Source organism: Botrytis byssoidea (assembly GCF_014898295.1).
Source record: "Botrytis byssoidea strain MUCL 94 chromosome Unknown BBYS_020, whole genome shotgun sequence".
Taxonomy (NCBI): domain Eukaryota; kingdom Fungi; phylum Ascomycota; class Leotiomycetes; order Helotiales; family Sclerotiniaceae; genus Botrytis; species Botrytis byssoidea.
Window position 1 is genome coordinate 519,356 of NW_024065861.1, and position 18,382 is coordinate 537,737.

At 41.7% G+C, this 18,382-nt stretch overlaps 3 protein-coding genes across 3 annotated transcripts; 2 read left to right on the plus strand and 1 right to left on the minus strand.

Moving 5' to 3' along the window:
- On the minus strand, positions 1 to 2,011 carry EAE97_009099 (uncharacterized protein; the record flags this gene model as incomplete). The annotated part of the gene is made up of 6 exons (XM_038879614.1): positions 1 to 27; positions 81 to 292; positions 343 to 604; positions 652 to 1,827; positions 1,886 to 1,914; positions 1,984 to 2,011. The coding sequence occupies 6 exons, from the start codon at positions 2,009 to 2,011 to the stop codon at positions 1 to 3; spliced, it is 1,734 nt and encodes a 577-aa protein (XP_038729627.1).
- A 218-nt stretch (positions 2,012 to 2,229) lies between these two features.
- EAE97_009100 (uncharacterized protein) lies at positions 2,230 to 4,791 on the plus strand (the record flags this gene model as incomplete). Its single annotated transcript, XM_038879615.1, has 5 exons — positions 2,230 to 2,354; positions 2,412 to 2,754; positions 2,807 to 3,594; positions 3,872 to 4,319; positions 4,381 to 4,791. The coding sequence occupies 5 exons, from the start codon at positions 2,230 to 2,232 to the stop codon at positions 4,789 to 4,791; spliced, it is 2,115 nt and encodes a 704-aa protein (XP_038729628.1).
- A 2,591-nt stretch (positions 4,792 to 7,382) lies between these two features.
- EAE97_009101 (uncharacterized protein) lies at positions 7,383 to 11,159 on the plus strand (the record flags this gene model as incomplete). The annotated part of the gene is made up of 2 exons (XM_038879616.1): positions 7,383 to 10,866; positions 10,918 to 11,159. The coding sequence occupies 2 exons, from the start codon at positions 7,383 to 7,385 to the stop codon at positions 11,157 to 11,159; spliced, it is 3,726 nt and encodes a 1,241-aa protein (XP_038729629.1).
- Positions 11,160 to 18,382: the final 7,223 nt, after the last annotated feature.

Consider the following 18,382-nt stretch of genomic DNA (forward strand, 5'->3'; position numbering starts at 1 on the left):
CTACCAGGCGCCGACTTCGAAATTTTCCTTGACGAAGGTTAGCAATGTCTTGAATGAAAAAGAAAAAAGTGCAGAATTACCTCTGGGAAGTATGTAGTAACGACTGTACGATCTGCGAATTTCCTACCCGCGAGGGCCTTGAGAGCCTTTCCTGCTGAGTCTGGTGTGTCAAACTTCACAAAGATCTTACCAACCCCAGTTGACTGTCTACTGCCACCAGTTGGTCTTGGGACTTTCATTTCCAGAACTTTGCCATATTTCTCGCATTCTTCCTTTACATCTTCGCAGATTTCTAAGTGATTGATCAGTAAACATTCAAATAGATGAACAATTAAAACTTACCCTCGTAATCTTCATTATCAATGAGTTCTTCAGGAGTAACCATGTTGAGTAATTGTAACACTCTGCCATTTTCGAGATCCTGTGATGTAGTACCAGCAAGCATAGACATAGCATTGACGCTCATCTCCAAACCAGATACTTGGGTGTTACCAATGCTAGCTCTCTGAACTTTGAGATGCTTATCACCAAGTTCCATACCATTAAGACCCTCAACAGCAATATCTGTTGCAGCAGGATCCACATATTCACAGAAAGCAATTCCCTAAACCATGTTAGTATCTGGTTGAGAACATATAATAGTAAACTTACTCGTGATTCATCTGTATTGCTATCTTTGACCAAGACGAAAGCCTTCAACTCTCCGAAAGATACCAATAGCTCTGTAACTTGCTCATCATTCAAATATTGAGGAATATTAGTAACACTGATTTTGTTTTGAGTATCAGCTACAACATTAGAAATTACACCTGGCTCGAATGGTGTTTCATCAGTAACTGCTGGTACAATGTAATCTTTTGGACGACGAATGGAAAGACCTCGGGTATCTGCGGAGCCATTTCCTGTTTCCATATGGTCATTGCCATCCATGGTAATTCCGTCCAATGCTAAAGCAACAGTAGCATCAGATTGTGTTTTGAATTCAAGTAAAGCAAATGAGCCATCTTTCGAAACTTGTGCTGAGATTAAAGGATCAGAACCCTCTATGACGTTCAATCCATTAAGCTGAAGATTGAAGAAACTAACAATAGTCTCTTCCTTGGTATCAGCAGGAATGTTATGAACAAGGAGACGTTTTGATTGTCTGGAGTTTGAAGGTTTGAGGGCTGCGTTAGTGACTTGTCCACTAGGTTGTGCCATGAAAGCTTGTAGCTTGCTTGGATCCATGGGTTGTTGTCGTGGTGCTCCTGGAAGTGGGAACATGCCCGAAAGTTTAGCTTGCTCAGCAGTAACATTCTCATATCCTGGCGGTTTGATATCCCATTGTGTCAATCTCCTCTTGCGCTCCAAAACTGACACAACATCCGTCAAATCTGGTGTGGGCTCTCTCTTCTTTGGTGGGGGGGTTGGACTCTTGTCTCGCTTTGCGGCTCGTTGAGCTGCGAATCCTCCGTCGGCATCTCCACGATCTCCACGATCTCTTCGGTCGCCTCGATCACCACCCCTTCTACCACCTCCGCCACCACGTCTATCGTCGAATAAATCTCTGTTGTCTCTGCGCGGCGGTCTTTCATCATCGTCCCTTCTAGCATCTCGTCTTGCTGCTCCACGATCTCTATCCCACTCTCTCTCGCCACCACCACCTCTTCTTTCCCTGCCGGAATACCTATCTTCACGTTCCCGCTCTCTGTATTCGCGACTCGTTGAGTAAGAATCCGCACCCCGTGAATCTAATTCTCCATCGCGGCGAGAATTTCTGGAGCCTCGATGTCCTGGAGAGCGCGAGCGTCTTCGATCTCTATCACCACCACGTCGGTCATCTCGGGACTTTATTTTCCATATGTTAGATAAATTGACCTTGAAATAATTGATGAAGCATTCTTACATGATAATCTCTAGACGAACCATGTCGATCTGTTGATGCTTTCTTGTCAGTAGTAGCTCCATCTTCCCGTTTAGGTTTTGTCGTTGAAGGTGCCATGCCTCTTGATGAATAAGTATCGCCGTTCATATTGTTAATTGCGATCCAGAATATTTTTTCGGAAAAAAATTGAATGCGTGCGATTTTGATTGTGGTTGATTGACAAGCTCAAATCCGAGGTGGAATTTTTGTAGAAGCTGTCGCGAATCTCATTCGAATTTCGCGCTAAGATTAGAAACGTTGCTCCTGTAAAGCGCGCCAAGGTGGATTTCACCCAACCCCCATGAAATCACAATCGCTTTCTCACAATGGGCAATTTAAGGATCTCAGAATGGAGGAAGCTTCCAGTGAGTTTGGCAGAGCTTTGTATAGATACTACATTACGTTGTGGACAATCTTTTCGGTGGAAGAAAGCTGTAGGTGAAGATCATTGGTACGTGACTCTCCTTCTTGTACTGTAGTTGAAAGAAAGGGGGTTAATGTCGAGTAGGTTTTGTACACTACATGGCCGTATAATATCTCTTAAACAGGACTCAACTCATCTTCACTATCGCACAATATTTCCTGAGATCAAAGTTGCTTTGAATCATCAGCCTTTAGTAAAGAAGGAAAAGCTTGAAGATGAGGATGACACAGAATCTTTACTTCGGCATTACTTGAACCTTTCACCAAACTTGACTGAATTGTATGAACAATGGTCTTTAGTCGATCCAAATTTCAAGAAAAGAGCACCTAAGTTTACAGGAGTTCGTATTCTCAAACAAGATGCTTGGGAGGCTTTGGTAGGTTTTATTTGCAGCAGCAACAATAATATTATAAGAATTTCTCAAATGGTATGTTTCTGATCTCAGGATTTCGATGATCTTATTAATCATTCTAATTTAGGTCAATAATTTGTGTTTACATTATGGCCCCCTAATAGGACATATTGATGATCAGCCATTCCATGACTTCCCACAACCTGAAGCCTTAATTGGTCCTGGAGTAGAGTCACATCTCCGCGTTCTAGGCTTTGGGTATCGAGCAAAGTACATTGCCCAAACAGCATCAATTGTGGCATCGAAGCCAAAAGGCTGGCTCGAAAGTCTTCGCAATCCAGAGACTTTTGACGTACCCTTTGAAGGGAAACTTCCCGCAGGAGGACGTCCTGGGTATAGAAAAGCACATGAAGAGCTTCTCGAGCTTCAAGGTGTGGGTCCAAAAGTAGCTGATTGCGTTTGCTTGATGGGCTTGGGGTGGGGAGAGGCGGTCCCTGTGGACACTCACGTTTGGCAAATTGCTCAAAGGGACTACAAATTTGGAAAAGGAAAACATAAGAGTCTTACCAAAGCTACATACGATGCGATTGGTGATCATTTTAGAGGGTTGTGGGGTAAAGAGGCTGGCTGGGCGCACTCAGTCTTGTTCGCGGCGGATTTGAAAGCATTTTCTGATAAACTTGTCAGCAAGGTCGAAGTTAAAGTTGATGAGCTTGAGATCAAGCAGGAGAATGGGGATGTGCTGGAGAAGAAAGTGACAGTCAAGCGAGAGTATCCACCAGAAGAGATGGATTTGAAAGAGGAAGAGAAAGTAGTGATCAAGCGCGAAGGAGTTACGGAGGAACTCGAAATCAAGGATGAAGTAAAAGTTTTTGAGCCATCGGCAAGAAGTGTCAGAGCGAAGAGGAGGAAATTGTAAGCATTCGGAAGCTGTATAATTTGTACAACAAATGTAAACCATATCAGATTGGACACAGATACTTTTCATTAGATTAAGGAACTTTGCTATAGAAATTCAGCACACATAAACACAGTCCAACTATCAATTCGTTGTTTCAGAAGCTCTTGGACATTTCCAAGGTCGTCTGCTAGCTCACAATGGCCTTTCATCTGATAACTTTTTGCGTGTTTGTTTGAATATCAATGTCACTTTTTTTCCCGAAGCTCGGATCATAAATGACCCCTGTCTCAGCATTGAGCAGCAGCAGCAACCTCCCCACTTCCACATCATTTCCAGACTGGTACTGCCCGCCGACACTATGGGATGGCTAGATTTTTCTTCAAAATCCAAGAAGGAAGAAAAAAATGACACTCGGTCCTCCTTCTCATGGGGCGACAATCTCAATGCCACGGACTGGCAGCATTACACGGATCCGCGAACCTTGATACCGACCATTTTGTTGACCACCACCATTTTAGTTTCCACGCGCTTCTATCGCTCTTATTTACGTCGCATTCCTGAAGCTGCATATATTCGACCCGGATTCTTCAGGAAGAGGAGTTTATTTGGAACGGTCACGAGAGTGGGCGATGCGGATAATTTTCACCTTTTTCACACGCCTGGTGGGAGGCTGGCGGGCTGGGGATGGATGCCCGGCCGCAAGCAGTTACCCGAGGGAAAGGATTTGAAGAACAAGACGGTAGGATTCACACACTGTTGTGTTGGCGTATCGCAATTTTCACGAGCTAACCAATCCTCAGATCCACGTTCGAATCGCCGGCATCGACGCACCCGAAGGAGCGCATTTTGGGAAACCGGCGCAACCTTTTTCCGCCGAAGCGCTGATCTGGCTGCGGAAATATATTCAGAATCGACGCGTGCGCGCGTACATTTACAAACGCGACCAGTATGATCGGGTGGTGGCTACAGTGTGGGTGCGGCGATTTCTCGTGCGCAAGGATGTGGGAAGGGAGATGTTGCGGGCGGGCATGGCTACGGTGTATGAGGCGAAGATGGGAGCGGAATTCGGAGACTTCGAGGCACAGTATCGCGCGATTGAAGAAGAGGCCAAGAGGAAGAAACTGGGTATGTGGTCGGGGAAGAAAAAGGATTACGAAAGCCCAAGAGATTATAAGACCCGCACGGCGGATGCAGCAAATATGATGAAATGAAAGAGGGAGGGAGGGAAGGAAGAAGCATGATAGATTATTATAGATACCCCGTATATTGTTTATTCATCGGTTTATTGAGAAGATGAATGAATGAAAGAAATTTGAGTTTTGGTATTATTGTTATCATTACCTAGTATTAATAGTAGACAATTGATATAGATGTTGAGATGGATATTGTAGAATGTTCTTTTAAAGGGGTAAAATGATTAATGGAATGAATGAATGAATGAATGAATGATTGACAGAACAAAGGTAAAGGTTGAAATAAATACCTACCAACCTAGTACATGACATTTAATTTTGAAGGATGATTTATTGGGAAGGGATAAACCTGAACCATCATAAGATTCTTTATGCGTAGGTCGTAGGTAGTAGGTATCATCTGAGAAGTATTTATCCTCAGGCAGGCAGGCAATGTTTGTAACAAGCATTGGAGACAGTTTTATATCTATTGATGTTTGAGAAGTTGGGGATCTATTTGGTTGCTGGGTAGGAAGAGAGAGGGAAATTCCAGCATTCCATTCTTAAGAATAGATCCATAGCAACCTGACTAATAATAATAATAATAAGTGAAGAATGTAAGATCTTACTACTGCACAGCATAACATAATGTGTTGTGAGTACCTACTACTGCATGCCTCACACGTGCCTAGGTAATCAACAGTATCATACAGTATCATACAGTATCACACAGTAGATTCATGCGGAAGCAATTAAATGTTTCTCACACAAATCAATGTTGCATATCTTCATAAATGGTGACGACCTAGATCTTTATTTAATCTATTCATAGTTCTCTTCGTAGTTTCTCATTATACGATATTACGAGTTCAGTGGAGAATCAAATCAATCCAATAAATCAAAAGCAAAAGCTTATTGAAGAAGTGTCTCCCCAATCACACGGAGCATTTGAATCCCTTTTAGGAAAGTAGAGAGATGGGATGTGCCTTGATAGTTTCATCATCATCTGAAAATGTACAATAATGAGATCCCTAGTCATAATAATAATAATCAGTGCTATGCTCAGCATCCAAGCCATTCAGACTCTGTGCTCATCCATCCATCCATCTCCCTCGTCTTCTCATCTTCCCACCATTCCCCAAATGTTCTTTTACTCCTAAGTGGTACCAACCATCAGAAAAAAGTCAACTCTGTCAATTTCTATTTTCCGTACACTCACGCCCACACTCACACTCACTCACACTCACTTTAGTCGTCACTCGTTTTTTCTCATTCTGCAAATCAGAAACACTGTCTTTTCTTATCAGAACTCTCTTTTCTCGCGTGTCGTGTTTTTAATCAATCGATCTTGTTGTTCTTGATCCTGTCCTATCCTGTCCTATCCTGTCCTGTCCTGTCCTGTCACTGCTGGCTGCCCAAACATTGTACGATACCGGTACGTGTCACAATTTCTGCCCCTGTTTATGCCTGGCCCGTTTGCCCAAAAATGCAGTGCTGCGCTTTATTCACATTCACATATGCAAGAGAAAAGGAAAAAGAGACACCGAGAACCAGGGTCCAAGATGGAGATAGGATACCTAGCTACAACAGAACTAACTTCTCTCTCTCTTCTATTTTGAAGCACAACAGAATCTCAAGTATCAAGTTCAATCAATTCATCGTCAACCATACACTCATTTTTCAACATACACCATACACTTCACATACACCTTCACGTATACACGCAGTCGATCGTAACGGTATTCATCCAGTACACTTTTCTTTTTAACGTTTTTAACCGTTCTCGTATCATCCACCCACCAGATTCACCCACCACCATTGGATTCAAATCCGCCATCAATCAGCCTTCAATTTGAACAACCAATCTCAATCTCGCTTGGCATCCTTTACACAGCAATTCTGCCCCAAGACAACACTCCACCAAACTTCCCAACTAGTTTCACAGACTGCGCAATCCAATCGAGCGATAATAATACCGGCATATGCCACCAACCACATAACATCATTCAAAAAAAGAAAGAAACAGACGTTTGATAGATCATCTCCCTCCCTTACAGACTGATCTCTAAATTTTCACGCACAATCGTTGAGAAAGAGATTGATTTTATCAACGACCACCGACCAAGGAGGATTATCCTAACAATAACCGCCCGTTTATTAGTTTGAAATTGGTTCCTGGTTCCTGAACACCCGAGGCTCACCATTCACAAAGCTGGTACAAAAAAAAAAGTTAATCCCATACTTAATCTCTCTCATTAGCCCAATACGCGAATCTAGTCTCATCCAATCAAGTCGACTTACCTTTTCTGTCTGTGAGTGAGATTACTGTCTATCACTTTAGATTCCTTCGACTCCATTCCACCTTTAAACACCAACACAACACAACACAACCCTACGCTCGTTATATGCTTTGATAGACGGAATATCAATTCTCTAATATATCCACGCAAGAAGAATTTTCCATTGATTTATACACCATACCAGAGGACAATTAAATGGCTTAAGCGTTGCGCGTCAAGTCAATGCAATTATTCACGAAAGTGGAGGAGGAGAAGCCATCGAGCTTTTAATTCTCACGATTTTTGCGACACGAATAATCACTTATTAATAACTTTTAGAGGGGAACAGCAATGAGGTTCTCATCATGGCTGAATCCATCAGCTAGGAATTCGCCATCCATAATAGCCTTCTCTTCTTTACTGACCTTAACGCCATTAACGACTGCCATCACTTTTCAACCGGCTCCATCCGCCAACCTCGATCTTTCGAATTTGGGACGTGTAGGACTGGGTGGAGATTTTGATGGTATTTCGCTATACAAATACGTCGGTCAAAACGAAGATGGCTACAATACTACCACCCAATCCGTTATGGTACGCTTTCCAACGGGTGAATTCGATTCCTTGGCATCGGCCGACGCTTCAATCGCAGCCATGTGTCCGTACGTCAAATCGGATGGGACACTCATGGGGGTAGTAATTGGAGGTAACTTTACGAGCTTAGGAAATGTGGAATCGCAAGGTATTGCATTGTTCAATTCAAATACATCGGCAATCACTGCACTCCCTGGATTATCGGGGTCAGTTTCGGCACTCTTATGCGACGAGACCACAAATGCAGTCTACATTGGAGGTTACTTTGATTCTACAAATTCTTCAAACGTAATCAAGTTGGTGGACAACACCTTGGTCGCCCTACCTTTCTCTGGATTTAACGGTCGGGTCAATTCGATCTCGAAGGCGTCGAACGGAAACATCATCTTTGGGGGAACTTTCACAGGACTTGGAAATTCTACTGCAACTATTACCAGCAAACCTAGTAATGCAACTGATCAGCAAATTGTCAACATTTCTGGCGCCAACATCACAAGCAGTGGCACAGCCACAACTACGGGCTTTGACGATCCAACAAACATTGTTTGCAAGACTAATGGTGTCGATGGCTCTGGAAATACTTGGTTATTGGAGGATGATACTGCTGGCTGGTGGAAAGCTACGTTTGGTTTTGGCTTCCAGCCTACCAAGTTGAGACTACGGAATACGCACCAAGGTGGTCGAGGTACCAAAACTTGGAGATATACGGCTCAGCCAATAAACGGTATCATGAACTTTACTTACATCGATCCAGCTACAGGTGCTAATGCAACATGTACATCGGAATGCCCTTTGAGCAACAATGCTAGTATTCCATATCAGGACTTTCACTTTGTGAATTCGGTTGGTATGGATGCTTTTCAGATTGATATCTCTGCTTGGTACGGCAGTGGAGGTGGCCTGAATGGCATTGAGTTATTCCAGGATGACATTTTTTCCTATGCTATTAACGATTTCAATGAGCCTACCTGTGCTTCTTTATCAACTGCGTCAAACACAACATCGACCGGCCCTTGGACCATCAGTCCCTCATTTCAAAGTGATGCAGAGTACCTCACTGGAAAATTTACAGCAGATACAGCAAGCTCAGCTTCTGTGGTATTCTACCCTGATATCAGAGAGTCGGGCAACTACACAGTGAAAATGTACACCCCTGGATGCATTCAAGATAGTACATGTACAAGCAGAGGCTCTGTTGTTGTAAATGGAAGTGTGGCTAGTGACGCTTCTAGCACTTCCGCAACCTTCGGCTCGCCCATTACCCTCTTCCAATCTAATGACTACGACAAGTATGATCAAGTATACTCTGGTTACATCGAAGCTGCTAGTAATACCTTCCGCCCTTCAATCACCCTCACTCCAAGTGGTCAGATCCCTGGAAATTCAGAGAACTTTACTATTGTAGCTCAGCGAGTTGGCTTCATCTTGAACAACGCGACTAGCACAGGATTAAATGGTCTTTTCGAATTCGACCCAAGCCAAAGTGTCATCAATACTTCCGATTTCCACAACAATACGATCGATCAAGCTGGTATGAAGCTCAATACCGGTGCTGAGGTCAACGTTGTTGTAACTTCTGGCGACACTATCTTCGTTGGTGGTAATTTTTCCACAACAGGATACGAAAACGTATTCTCAATTTCAGACTCTGGTCCTAACTCATTAGATTCTAGAGGATTAAACGGAGAGGTCCTTACTATGCTCCTTGAAGACTCAACCCTATACGTTGCAGGAAACTTCAGCAGTAACTCAGGCTCAACGACTACTGCAGGTTTGAACAACATCGCCGCTTATGATATCAAGCAGAATAAATGGAGTGCACTAGGAGCCGGTGTCAATGGAAAGGTCACATCGGTGGTACCAATATCATTGAATATTACCGCTAACAAACCCGAGAATGTCATTACCTTGACTGGAGATTTTAACCAGCTCATTGCATTTGGAAGCAATTCTTCAGTTTCAGTTTCTGGTTTTGTCATTTGGGTACCCTCACATGACAATTGGTTACAAAATCTTGATATTGCGGCAATGTCTATTAACGGTCAACTCACCGCCGCGGTAAATGCTTCCGGCGACGCCATCTTTGCTGGTTCGCTCTCATCTTCGCAACTCAGCGCCAATGGAATAGTTTCTCTCGCATCAGGACTAAGCCCGTTCCCCGTCAAAATTCAAGCAACTCAAGCGCAGTCTACATCGACCTTATCGAAAAGAAACACTGCTAGCCAAAATGTTAGTGGTGTTGTGACTGGACTCTTCTACGAGAATGGCTCACGCAATGTTACAATTCTCGGTGGTCATTTCACAGCAACTTCTACCAATGGTACCGACGTTAATAACCTTGTCTTCATTGATGGCGCGAATGACAACACTGTCACTGGACTCGGATCTCAAATCGACGCAGATTCTACCTTCCGTGCATTGGCTATAAAAGATGACATGCTTTATGCTGGGGGCTCTGTTACCGGGACTGTTAATGGAGGACAAATTAATGGTCTTATCTCATACAATCTCAAGACTTCGACATTTTCATCACAGACACCAGCTCTCGGCGGAAACTCGGTTGTTGTCAACGACATCGCGGTGAGGACGAAGACTGGTGATTTATATGTTGGTGGAAGTTTCACTCGAGCCGGATCATTAGATTGCCCAGGTGTTTGCCTATTCACAGCGTCTGCATCTCAATGGAATCGACCAGGAACAAATCTTGAAGGTACTGTCAATACTATGCTCTGGGCTAGCGATACCTCTCTTATTGTAGGCGGGTCATTGTCAGTCGACGGCGCCAATGTATCCGTAGCGATTTACGACACCAAGGCTCAAACATGGGCCACCGCTACTGGCGCAGAGAATATTCCAGGCACAGTAACATCTCTTGTCCCAGCCACTAGTGACATTTCAGAGTATTGGGTAGCTGGTACTGCAAAAAATGGCTCAGCTTTCATTATGAAATATGATGGTAAAAACTGGCTCTCGGTTGGGGACGTATTTGAAAGTGGTTCAGTCATTCGTGGTCTTCAAATGATGCCTCTTTCATCAAATCATGACAGCTCTGATCTTGTTCCTTCCAATCAGATTTTGATGCTTACAGGTGCTATGGTGTTACCAACCTTTGGTAATGTCTCGGCAGTTCTCTTCAATGGAACCACCTTTCAACCTTTTGCTCTCACAAGCAGTACCTCGAATACCGGAGGTAGTCTGTCACATATTTTCTCACAAGAAAATAACTTCTTCAAATCATCAGGTAAGTAATGACGATGAAAATTTATTGGACAAATTTCTAACACCATTTTAGGCGGTCACCTTGCAGTTGGCTTGGTCGTACTTATCGCTTTAGCGATTTCTCTCGCATTAATATTCCTTATAGTTGTTGCAGGTGTACTTGCAGAACGTATCAGAAGAAAACGTGAGGGTTACATGCCTGCACCAACAAATAGTTACGACCGAAATAATGGAATGTCAAGAATTCCTCCACAACAACTATTCAGTTCCCTTGGTCAAGGTCGAACCGCAGCCGAAAAAGCACCCATGATTTGAGATGACAGTATTATGACGGCGTCAATGGGAGGGAAGGGGCTTGGTTTAAAGGCGTTCTGGATAGGCTAATATGCCTTTCATTATTTTTCTTTCATTGTTCATTGTTTCAGCATACCCATTTGGAGTTTTACATATCAAAGTGATGCATTTATTGCTCCATGGAGCGATCCGCTTTGCTTTCTTAATTTTTCGGCAATTATGCAAATCCAGCGGCGTCACCCGTTTCTTTCTATTTTCGCATTACAGCCAAGCTTAATGTTTTTACACCAAAACTCTTCGGACATATCACAACACAACTCGAAATCTTTTTCTCATTACTCCTACTTTGTACAAAGATAAAAGAAAACAACAAAATCTGCAGTCACCGACACAAAGGCTGCGAGAAATGGAATTAGCGTGGAATTGATTTTTTTTATTTCTTTTGAAGAATAGCAAGCGAGATTGTTGAAGCAAATCTTGATACCTTTCTACGTGGTTACAAGCGCCTAGTGTATGGACTTTTCATTTCGCATGTGTAGAGGCGAAAATGAGGAAGCAACATACATAAGGCTTGATAGTAATGTTTTAAAATTATACCTTTTTATTTTCCTTTTTTACTTTGTTTTTTTTTCGGTGAGAAGTGGAAGATGAAATGAAGGAATTGATTTCCCAGGAAAGAGAATCAGGGAGGGAAGCGATGAATTTAAGGAGAGAGAAGAGGAGAACCGAAAGAAAAGTTGATGAAGATAGCGAAGATAGTGAAGAAATAAAAATCATATAATTATGAAATTTTCATGAATGAATGGTGATGGTTGTGAATAGTAGTTATGTCGTTGGTAATTGCGCATGTGCTCTGATTGCTTGGTATATGTATGTATATATGTATGTAAAAATGCATAAAGTATTGAGTTCTTTGAACTTTTGTTATAGATTTGATGGGGTGGATGGGGTGGAAGATGGAACTCTGTTGTGGTTTTTGTTGTGTTGATTTAGTGTTTGGGTTGGAGAGGGTAGTTGGAGTTTGATTAGAGGTTAGTGGGTTATTGTATAATTGTTATATAAATGAGTAGATGAATAGATAAGTAGGTAGATAGATAAATAAATAGATAGATAGAAAAGTAAATAGAAAAATAGATAGAAAGATAGATGAATAAATAGATGAGTAGATAGGTGGATAAATAGATAGATAGGTGAGTAGATTGTTTTTTATTTGATATTTTGGAATAGGTAGGTCTATGTTTGTGTTTGTAATTGAGGTTGAGGTTGAGGTTATTTGGGAAGAGAAGGGAGAGTGAGGGGAGGGGATATGAAAGGAAAGGAAAGTGGTATGTATAAGGAAGGGAGAGTAAGGGAGGGGAAGGGAGGGGATGGGGGAGAGGAAGTAAATATAAGTCTGTTAGATAGGTTTTGGTGAGGAGAGAGATGAGAGAGATGAGAGAGAAAGAGATTTCAACTAGTAAACTCAATGATAAATTTAATAATAATTATATTATATGGTTGACCTCTTCTTCTTCTTCTTCTTCTTCTTTGTTATAATATAGTATAGCAACGGACTTGAAAAATAAATAATTAGGAAAGGAGAAAGGGGGGCCGGAGGGGGGATGTAAAGATTAGTGTAGTAATCTTAAAGAATAGAATAGTGCAGTATATAGGTAGTTATAATAGACAACGGTTATAATATAATATAATCACATTATATTCATAGCTATAATATATATATAAAACAAATTAGATAAATACCTATCTTTTGGGGGGGGGGAGCGAGTTTTTTGCGAACTTTTGTTGAGGAGGAGGAGGGGGAGGAGGAGGATGCGATGCTTGTGATGCGCTTGCTGTTTGTGGGGTTGTGGGGTTGTGGTGGATGGTGGATGTGGGAGTTGGGAATTGGGAGTTGGAAGTGGATGCTGGATGTTGGGAGTTGGATGCTGGATGGTGTGGGTTGATTGATAGAAAAATACTTGTCTTTACAGGTGAAAAGTGTTGGTTTTCGTAGAGGATTGGAGGGGGCTGTTTGAAGGAATGATTGCTTCTGTATGGGTATGTATGTATATATCTGTATATAGTATCATAACCCCTCTTCTCAAATTCCGAACCAAGAAAAATATCTCAAAGTGCGCTCACTCACTTTCTTCTTTCTCAGTATTCGTGATAATAGAATCCACAGGCGCCACATAACGCATAGTCAACTTCATCTCATTCTGTATCTGTCTTTTTAATACTTGCTAGTTTTAATTAGGTAGTGAAAGTAAGGTTATAGTTTTTGCTGGGGTGGGAATGGGAAGATGGTATAGATATGGCGGATCTGGGGATGGATGTATAGATAGATGTGATGATGTAATGATGTTTTTGGTGATGGTATCGCGTGGATATTTTGGAAAGGGGTTGTAGGTTTATTGCTTGGATGATGTTTTTGGGCGGGCGGGCTTTCGGGTTTGTTTGTTTGTTTGTTTGTTTTGTGGATTGGATTGAATAGGTGTACATGAGTTTATGGGAGGGATTGTAGAATTCATGTGATAGTATATATCCATCTTAGGAGGAATATTATATATATACCCTCCTATTTCCTTTTCGTAGTGATAAGCGACAAGTCAAAGAAGACAAGCAGAACCCACACTCGATACTGAAATCTTCACAAAATGATTTTCACCACGGGTATAACATTCGTGAAATCTAATATTGAATCTCGAATGTTTAAATCAAAGCTATATAATGGGTGTTGAATTGCTGAACGCAGGCAGAATCTACATTGATGTTAAATGCCGAACATCCGGCACATCTCAGTGATCGGGCTGTGATATGATATGAGTGAGCCCATCGGATATGCTATAGAATATCTGAATACCTAGATACTGTAGAATAAACTCTAATTAGATGCTTCCAATCTACAAAAAATGAAGATAGCAATAGCCATTTTCCCCCTAGGAAGCTCTTGAGTTTGAAATATCGACGAAATCAAACTTCTCATTTCAATATCTGAAGATTGCACACTCGCAAAAAAAACATGAGTGAGTAAACTCTTCCTCTGGTTCTTGTAGTAAAATGCTGCCTTTACTTTTGTTCTTGATAAATTTCATAGAACACATACATGGTGGCCCATTTTAACGCGCATCTTGAGAGTCATCTTGAGAGTCATCTTGAGAGTCATCTTGAGAGTCATCTTGAGACTGATCGTCCTTGCTTGGAAAGAATGATGGTAAAAATTCGATTTACAATATCTATCTTGGTAATCAAAATGAAAATTTTCGATAGTCCAAGATATTCTATCCCGATGTACTGTTTTCAACTTTCTCCCCTGTAGGAGAGATAGATCCTCCGAGCGACTCCCGATTCATCCACGAGATTTCCTTGCTTCCCTCCATTTCTAACAGCTGAAGACGAAATGTAGCCCGAACCAAAATAATCGAATCTAGCGGTTTACTATCCAAAGTGATTCACGACAAGTTCATTAAAAGCGATTCAATAAGCTTGAATTCCGAGGAGTCGTCGTATTTCTACAGAAGGTATTTAAGTTCTACTCCGGAAGAGCCAGATTCTAGACATGCAGAGAACAAATATTTCTCAAATCTAACAGTGTCGGGTTTTCAATATTTTGAACGGAATTCTAGTTTCTCATGGAAGCTATCCTGACTGATTCTGATACTATTTGAGGGTCAAAGTTTTCATTACCACCATAGATAGATTTAGCTACGTTATATCTTCATCATGTTATAGGCTTCTATTCTATTCTTCTGTCCGAAAAGATGCAATTAATGGTGAAGGTAAATGAGAGAATTTGAAAGTATCTATTAGGCACTAAAAAGACTTTTCCTAATTGCCTTCGCCTTCAAATAATGACGATACAATCATTCCTTCGAGGATAGGATCTACACCCTACTGTCACACAGAGAAACAAACTCATTTTATGACTTGAAGTGATCAATTTGACTTTTCGCAATGTGGGAGAGATTCCCTGATATTTGCCAGTCCACCAAAAACTAGCTGGCCTCCTATAATTTTGACCTCCGGGTAACAGTGTTCGTGAACATGAGAACAATACACCGTCTGGAGTCTGGAGAATTGAATTGGAAAGTCGATGAATATATAGGTATCGGAAGCATGATGCTGGTATTTATCGCATATTCAGATACTCGATAAATGCGGAAAACCAGCGTTCAATCTTGTATTTTTGGTGAAGATTAGACAGTTAATAATTGGTTGTGAGTAGGTAGTTGAACGTGTATATATCAGCCTGTAATTGCTATGAGCGAAAGAAAGTATCTCCACGCTACGCTTTTCATGAGACTGTGTGAACAGAACCATGCTTCTCAGTACCTCCACTAAAGGGTTTCATAGTGATCGAAAAGTAAATTATGCATACTGTTTATTTTGGTAATGGTTCGACACAAGTAAGGCCTTTGAAAATAATAACCAGAATGTGTGGAATATCACTCCCATCATTGCACAGTCCCAACCCTTTTCTCATCAAGTTCGAAGGTGTTGGCTATCATAGGAATGAGTTTTGTTACTTCAGAGCTACAAAGTGTAAACTCCTCAAACTTTAGTCTCGTTCACATCAAAAACGAATTTGATAGGCAGTGAACACCTTATAATGACAGAGGAATAAACACAGCTCGCTGCTCGAAGACTGAGGTTTGGTATATTGTTATGCAATTCGCACGACCAAGCGGGCGGCATTCCATGCAACCTGCCAACGTTTCGGTAATTGTGAGGCTCTTGTATTATGCTATTCATAGAATATATGAATATGTGCCTTCCGAAAATGTTACTGTGGAGGTTATAAGAGCATATTCAACAATCTACAAAGATCACAGGTTACTTCGTGTGCCCAAAGTATGGTTTTAAGTAAGATGAAAGATTCAATGAATTATGCTATGCTGCTACAGCCAAAAGAAATCCCTGTAATCTGCAGCGCAAGATGAAGTAAAGAAAGTCTCAGGTTGTAAGCGCTTCCAATTACTATTGACAAGTGCTTTCTCTCTGGATGGTGAGTTTCAGATATCATGCTATGAGGAAAGATAGAATTTTGGCAGTGCATTTCACCTCAATACATCACCCTCTATGTCCGGTATAGTAATTTTACGCAAAAAAAAAAAGATTTTGCTGACTACCACTATCCATTGCATGAACGTCGCTTCACTTCAAATGCAACGTTAACTATTACATAAACGTCAAATTCGCCGGACACAGTCTGGAGTACTTTCAGTCTCGGATACCAAGCAATCCGACAACCGCAATTGCAATCTAACAGCAATAGTTTATGCATTATCAATACTAGCTGACGACGCCTGCTCTCGTATGGCCCCTTTCCCAACATGTGCCAACCCCTCTTGAGGAGAAGTACCTTCTCTATGTATGTATGCATGTATGTATGAAATTGTTCTACAGTTCTCAAATACCATGCACTGAGGCATTGGAGAGTATACTTGAGGATTGTATATAATTGAAGCACATAAACTAATATCAATGCAGAAAGTGCATTTGTACAATATGTAACCTTCAATTCTGAAACAAAGTTGGAGTCTGACAGCAATGTTCTGGAAGAAAGGAAACGGGAGGATAAAACCAGTCGGTACAATGGAAATGGATGAACGGATGGAGGAAAGGCTCTTCCGCCCTTCACGGCATCCCCGCACTCAGGATGCATTCACCCCAAATTTTCATTTACCAATAAACTTGGGTAGCATTTGCATTTATTATTCGACCCAGCAAAAGAGCACCAAGACTTCTCTCCAGAGAAAACAAAAAAAGAAGCGAATGCGCATCGTGCCACTTGCACTGTTGAAATTTTACTTGGTATCGAACACAGAGACTACCCGAATGACGTTGAATAACGGCCTGCAAACCAAATGCCAAATACTAACTGAAAACCCGACGATCGGGTGATCCCTAGGTCTCCTTCTGAGATGTATTCGGACCTTCTGCTGTTGTGTAACATACTAGGCAGTTGGTACTGGGTATTGTTATTGGTATGCCATTGCCATAAAGCGAATCAATTTGTAAATTACCCATCCGAATTCAAGTTCAACCAACAAACATGCGAGAGAAGCTTCCAAAAGTCGCCTTGTTTATGGAGCACAAGGACTGCTGGTAAAAGAAACAAGACAGGGAAATCGCAAACGAGTTTATTCCCCACAAAACGACCGTATTCTAATAACGTCCCGTCCGAAGGAAGAGAAGTTTGGGGTTCAAAGCACAAGGTTACAGTATAGTGTCAACCGTAGATGGTTAATGATCCGTCCCGAATATTCTCGAAGGATCCTATACCTTCATTTTTTGGGGGGATTGTAACATGAATTCGGCAATTGCGCTCCAAAGGAATTTGTTGTTGTTTTTCTCCAGCTCCCGTCGTACGTACAATTTTTAGATGAAAGCCACCCATTACGATGAGATGGGACATAGGCAAAAAAAAAATCAAAAAAAAATCGTGGGGACATGTACGCAGTGAATTTTGGCCAATTGATGAATGATATCTGCAGTGCGTCTATCTGCATCTCAAATATTATATCGGACGGCACAAAATGAAGCTTACATTCGGCGTGAGCACACTTATGCAGGAACACCTTGGTGATTGAGACGTACTGCGAGTCATCCAATCAAATTGCAGATGATGCACAGTGTACATGAAAACAATAATAAAGAACTTCATAGGTGGTAACACCTTTGCTGCTGTATTGTATGTAGGCCGTATCACCAACATTTGGATCGAGTAACTTTTCCTCAACGAACTCAGTCAACTCATTGTAACGTGAGATGAAGGATGAAGGATACTTATATGCCAAGACTCGAAACAGGAAAGTTTCCAGAAGCAGTAACAAAAACGCGTAATCAATTCATGGATTTCCCACACCTGAAGAGATGCACATCGATCACATTCTCCAAGTATCTTGGTACCTATCAATCCACCGCGCCCATCTGCAGTTTTCACGCGGAGCACACACAGTAGCTTCTATGCAAACATTCGGAGACTGTAAGATTATCATCCTATGCATATCTCACCTTAGTACCCGCCTCCGGATTCAATTCATTTCAAATTCCAAGCCCGCCCAGGGGCAAATAGACCAGCTTACACGGGTCGGTGGTAAGGCTAGAATGGTAACTTCCATCCGGCATTGACGTGCCTGTAGCCTATAAATATGGAATACTACCACACCACACGCAATCGCAAAAATATGCGAAGCCTTCAGAGCTTAGTGTTGTAAGGGTTTCAGGCATGAAAAGGTGGGAATGTTACATACGAATGTACG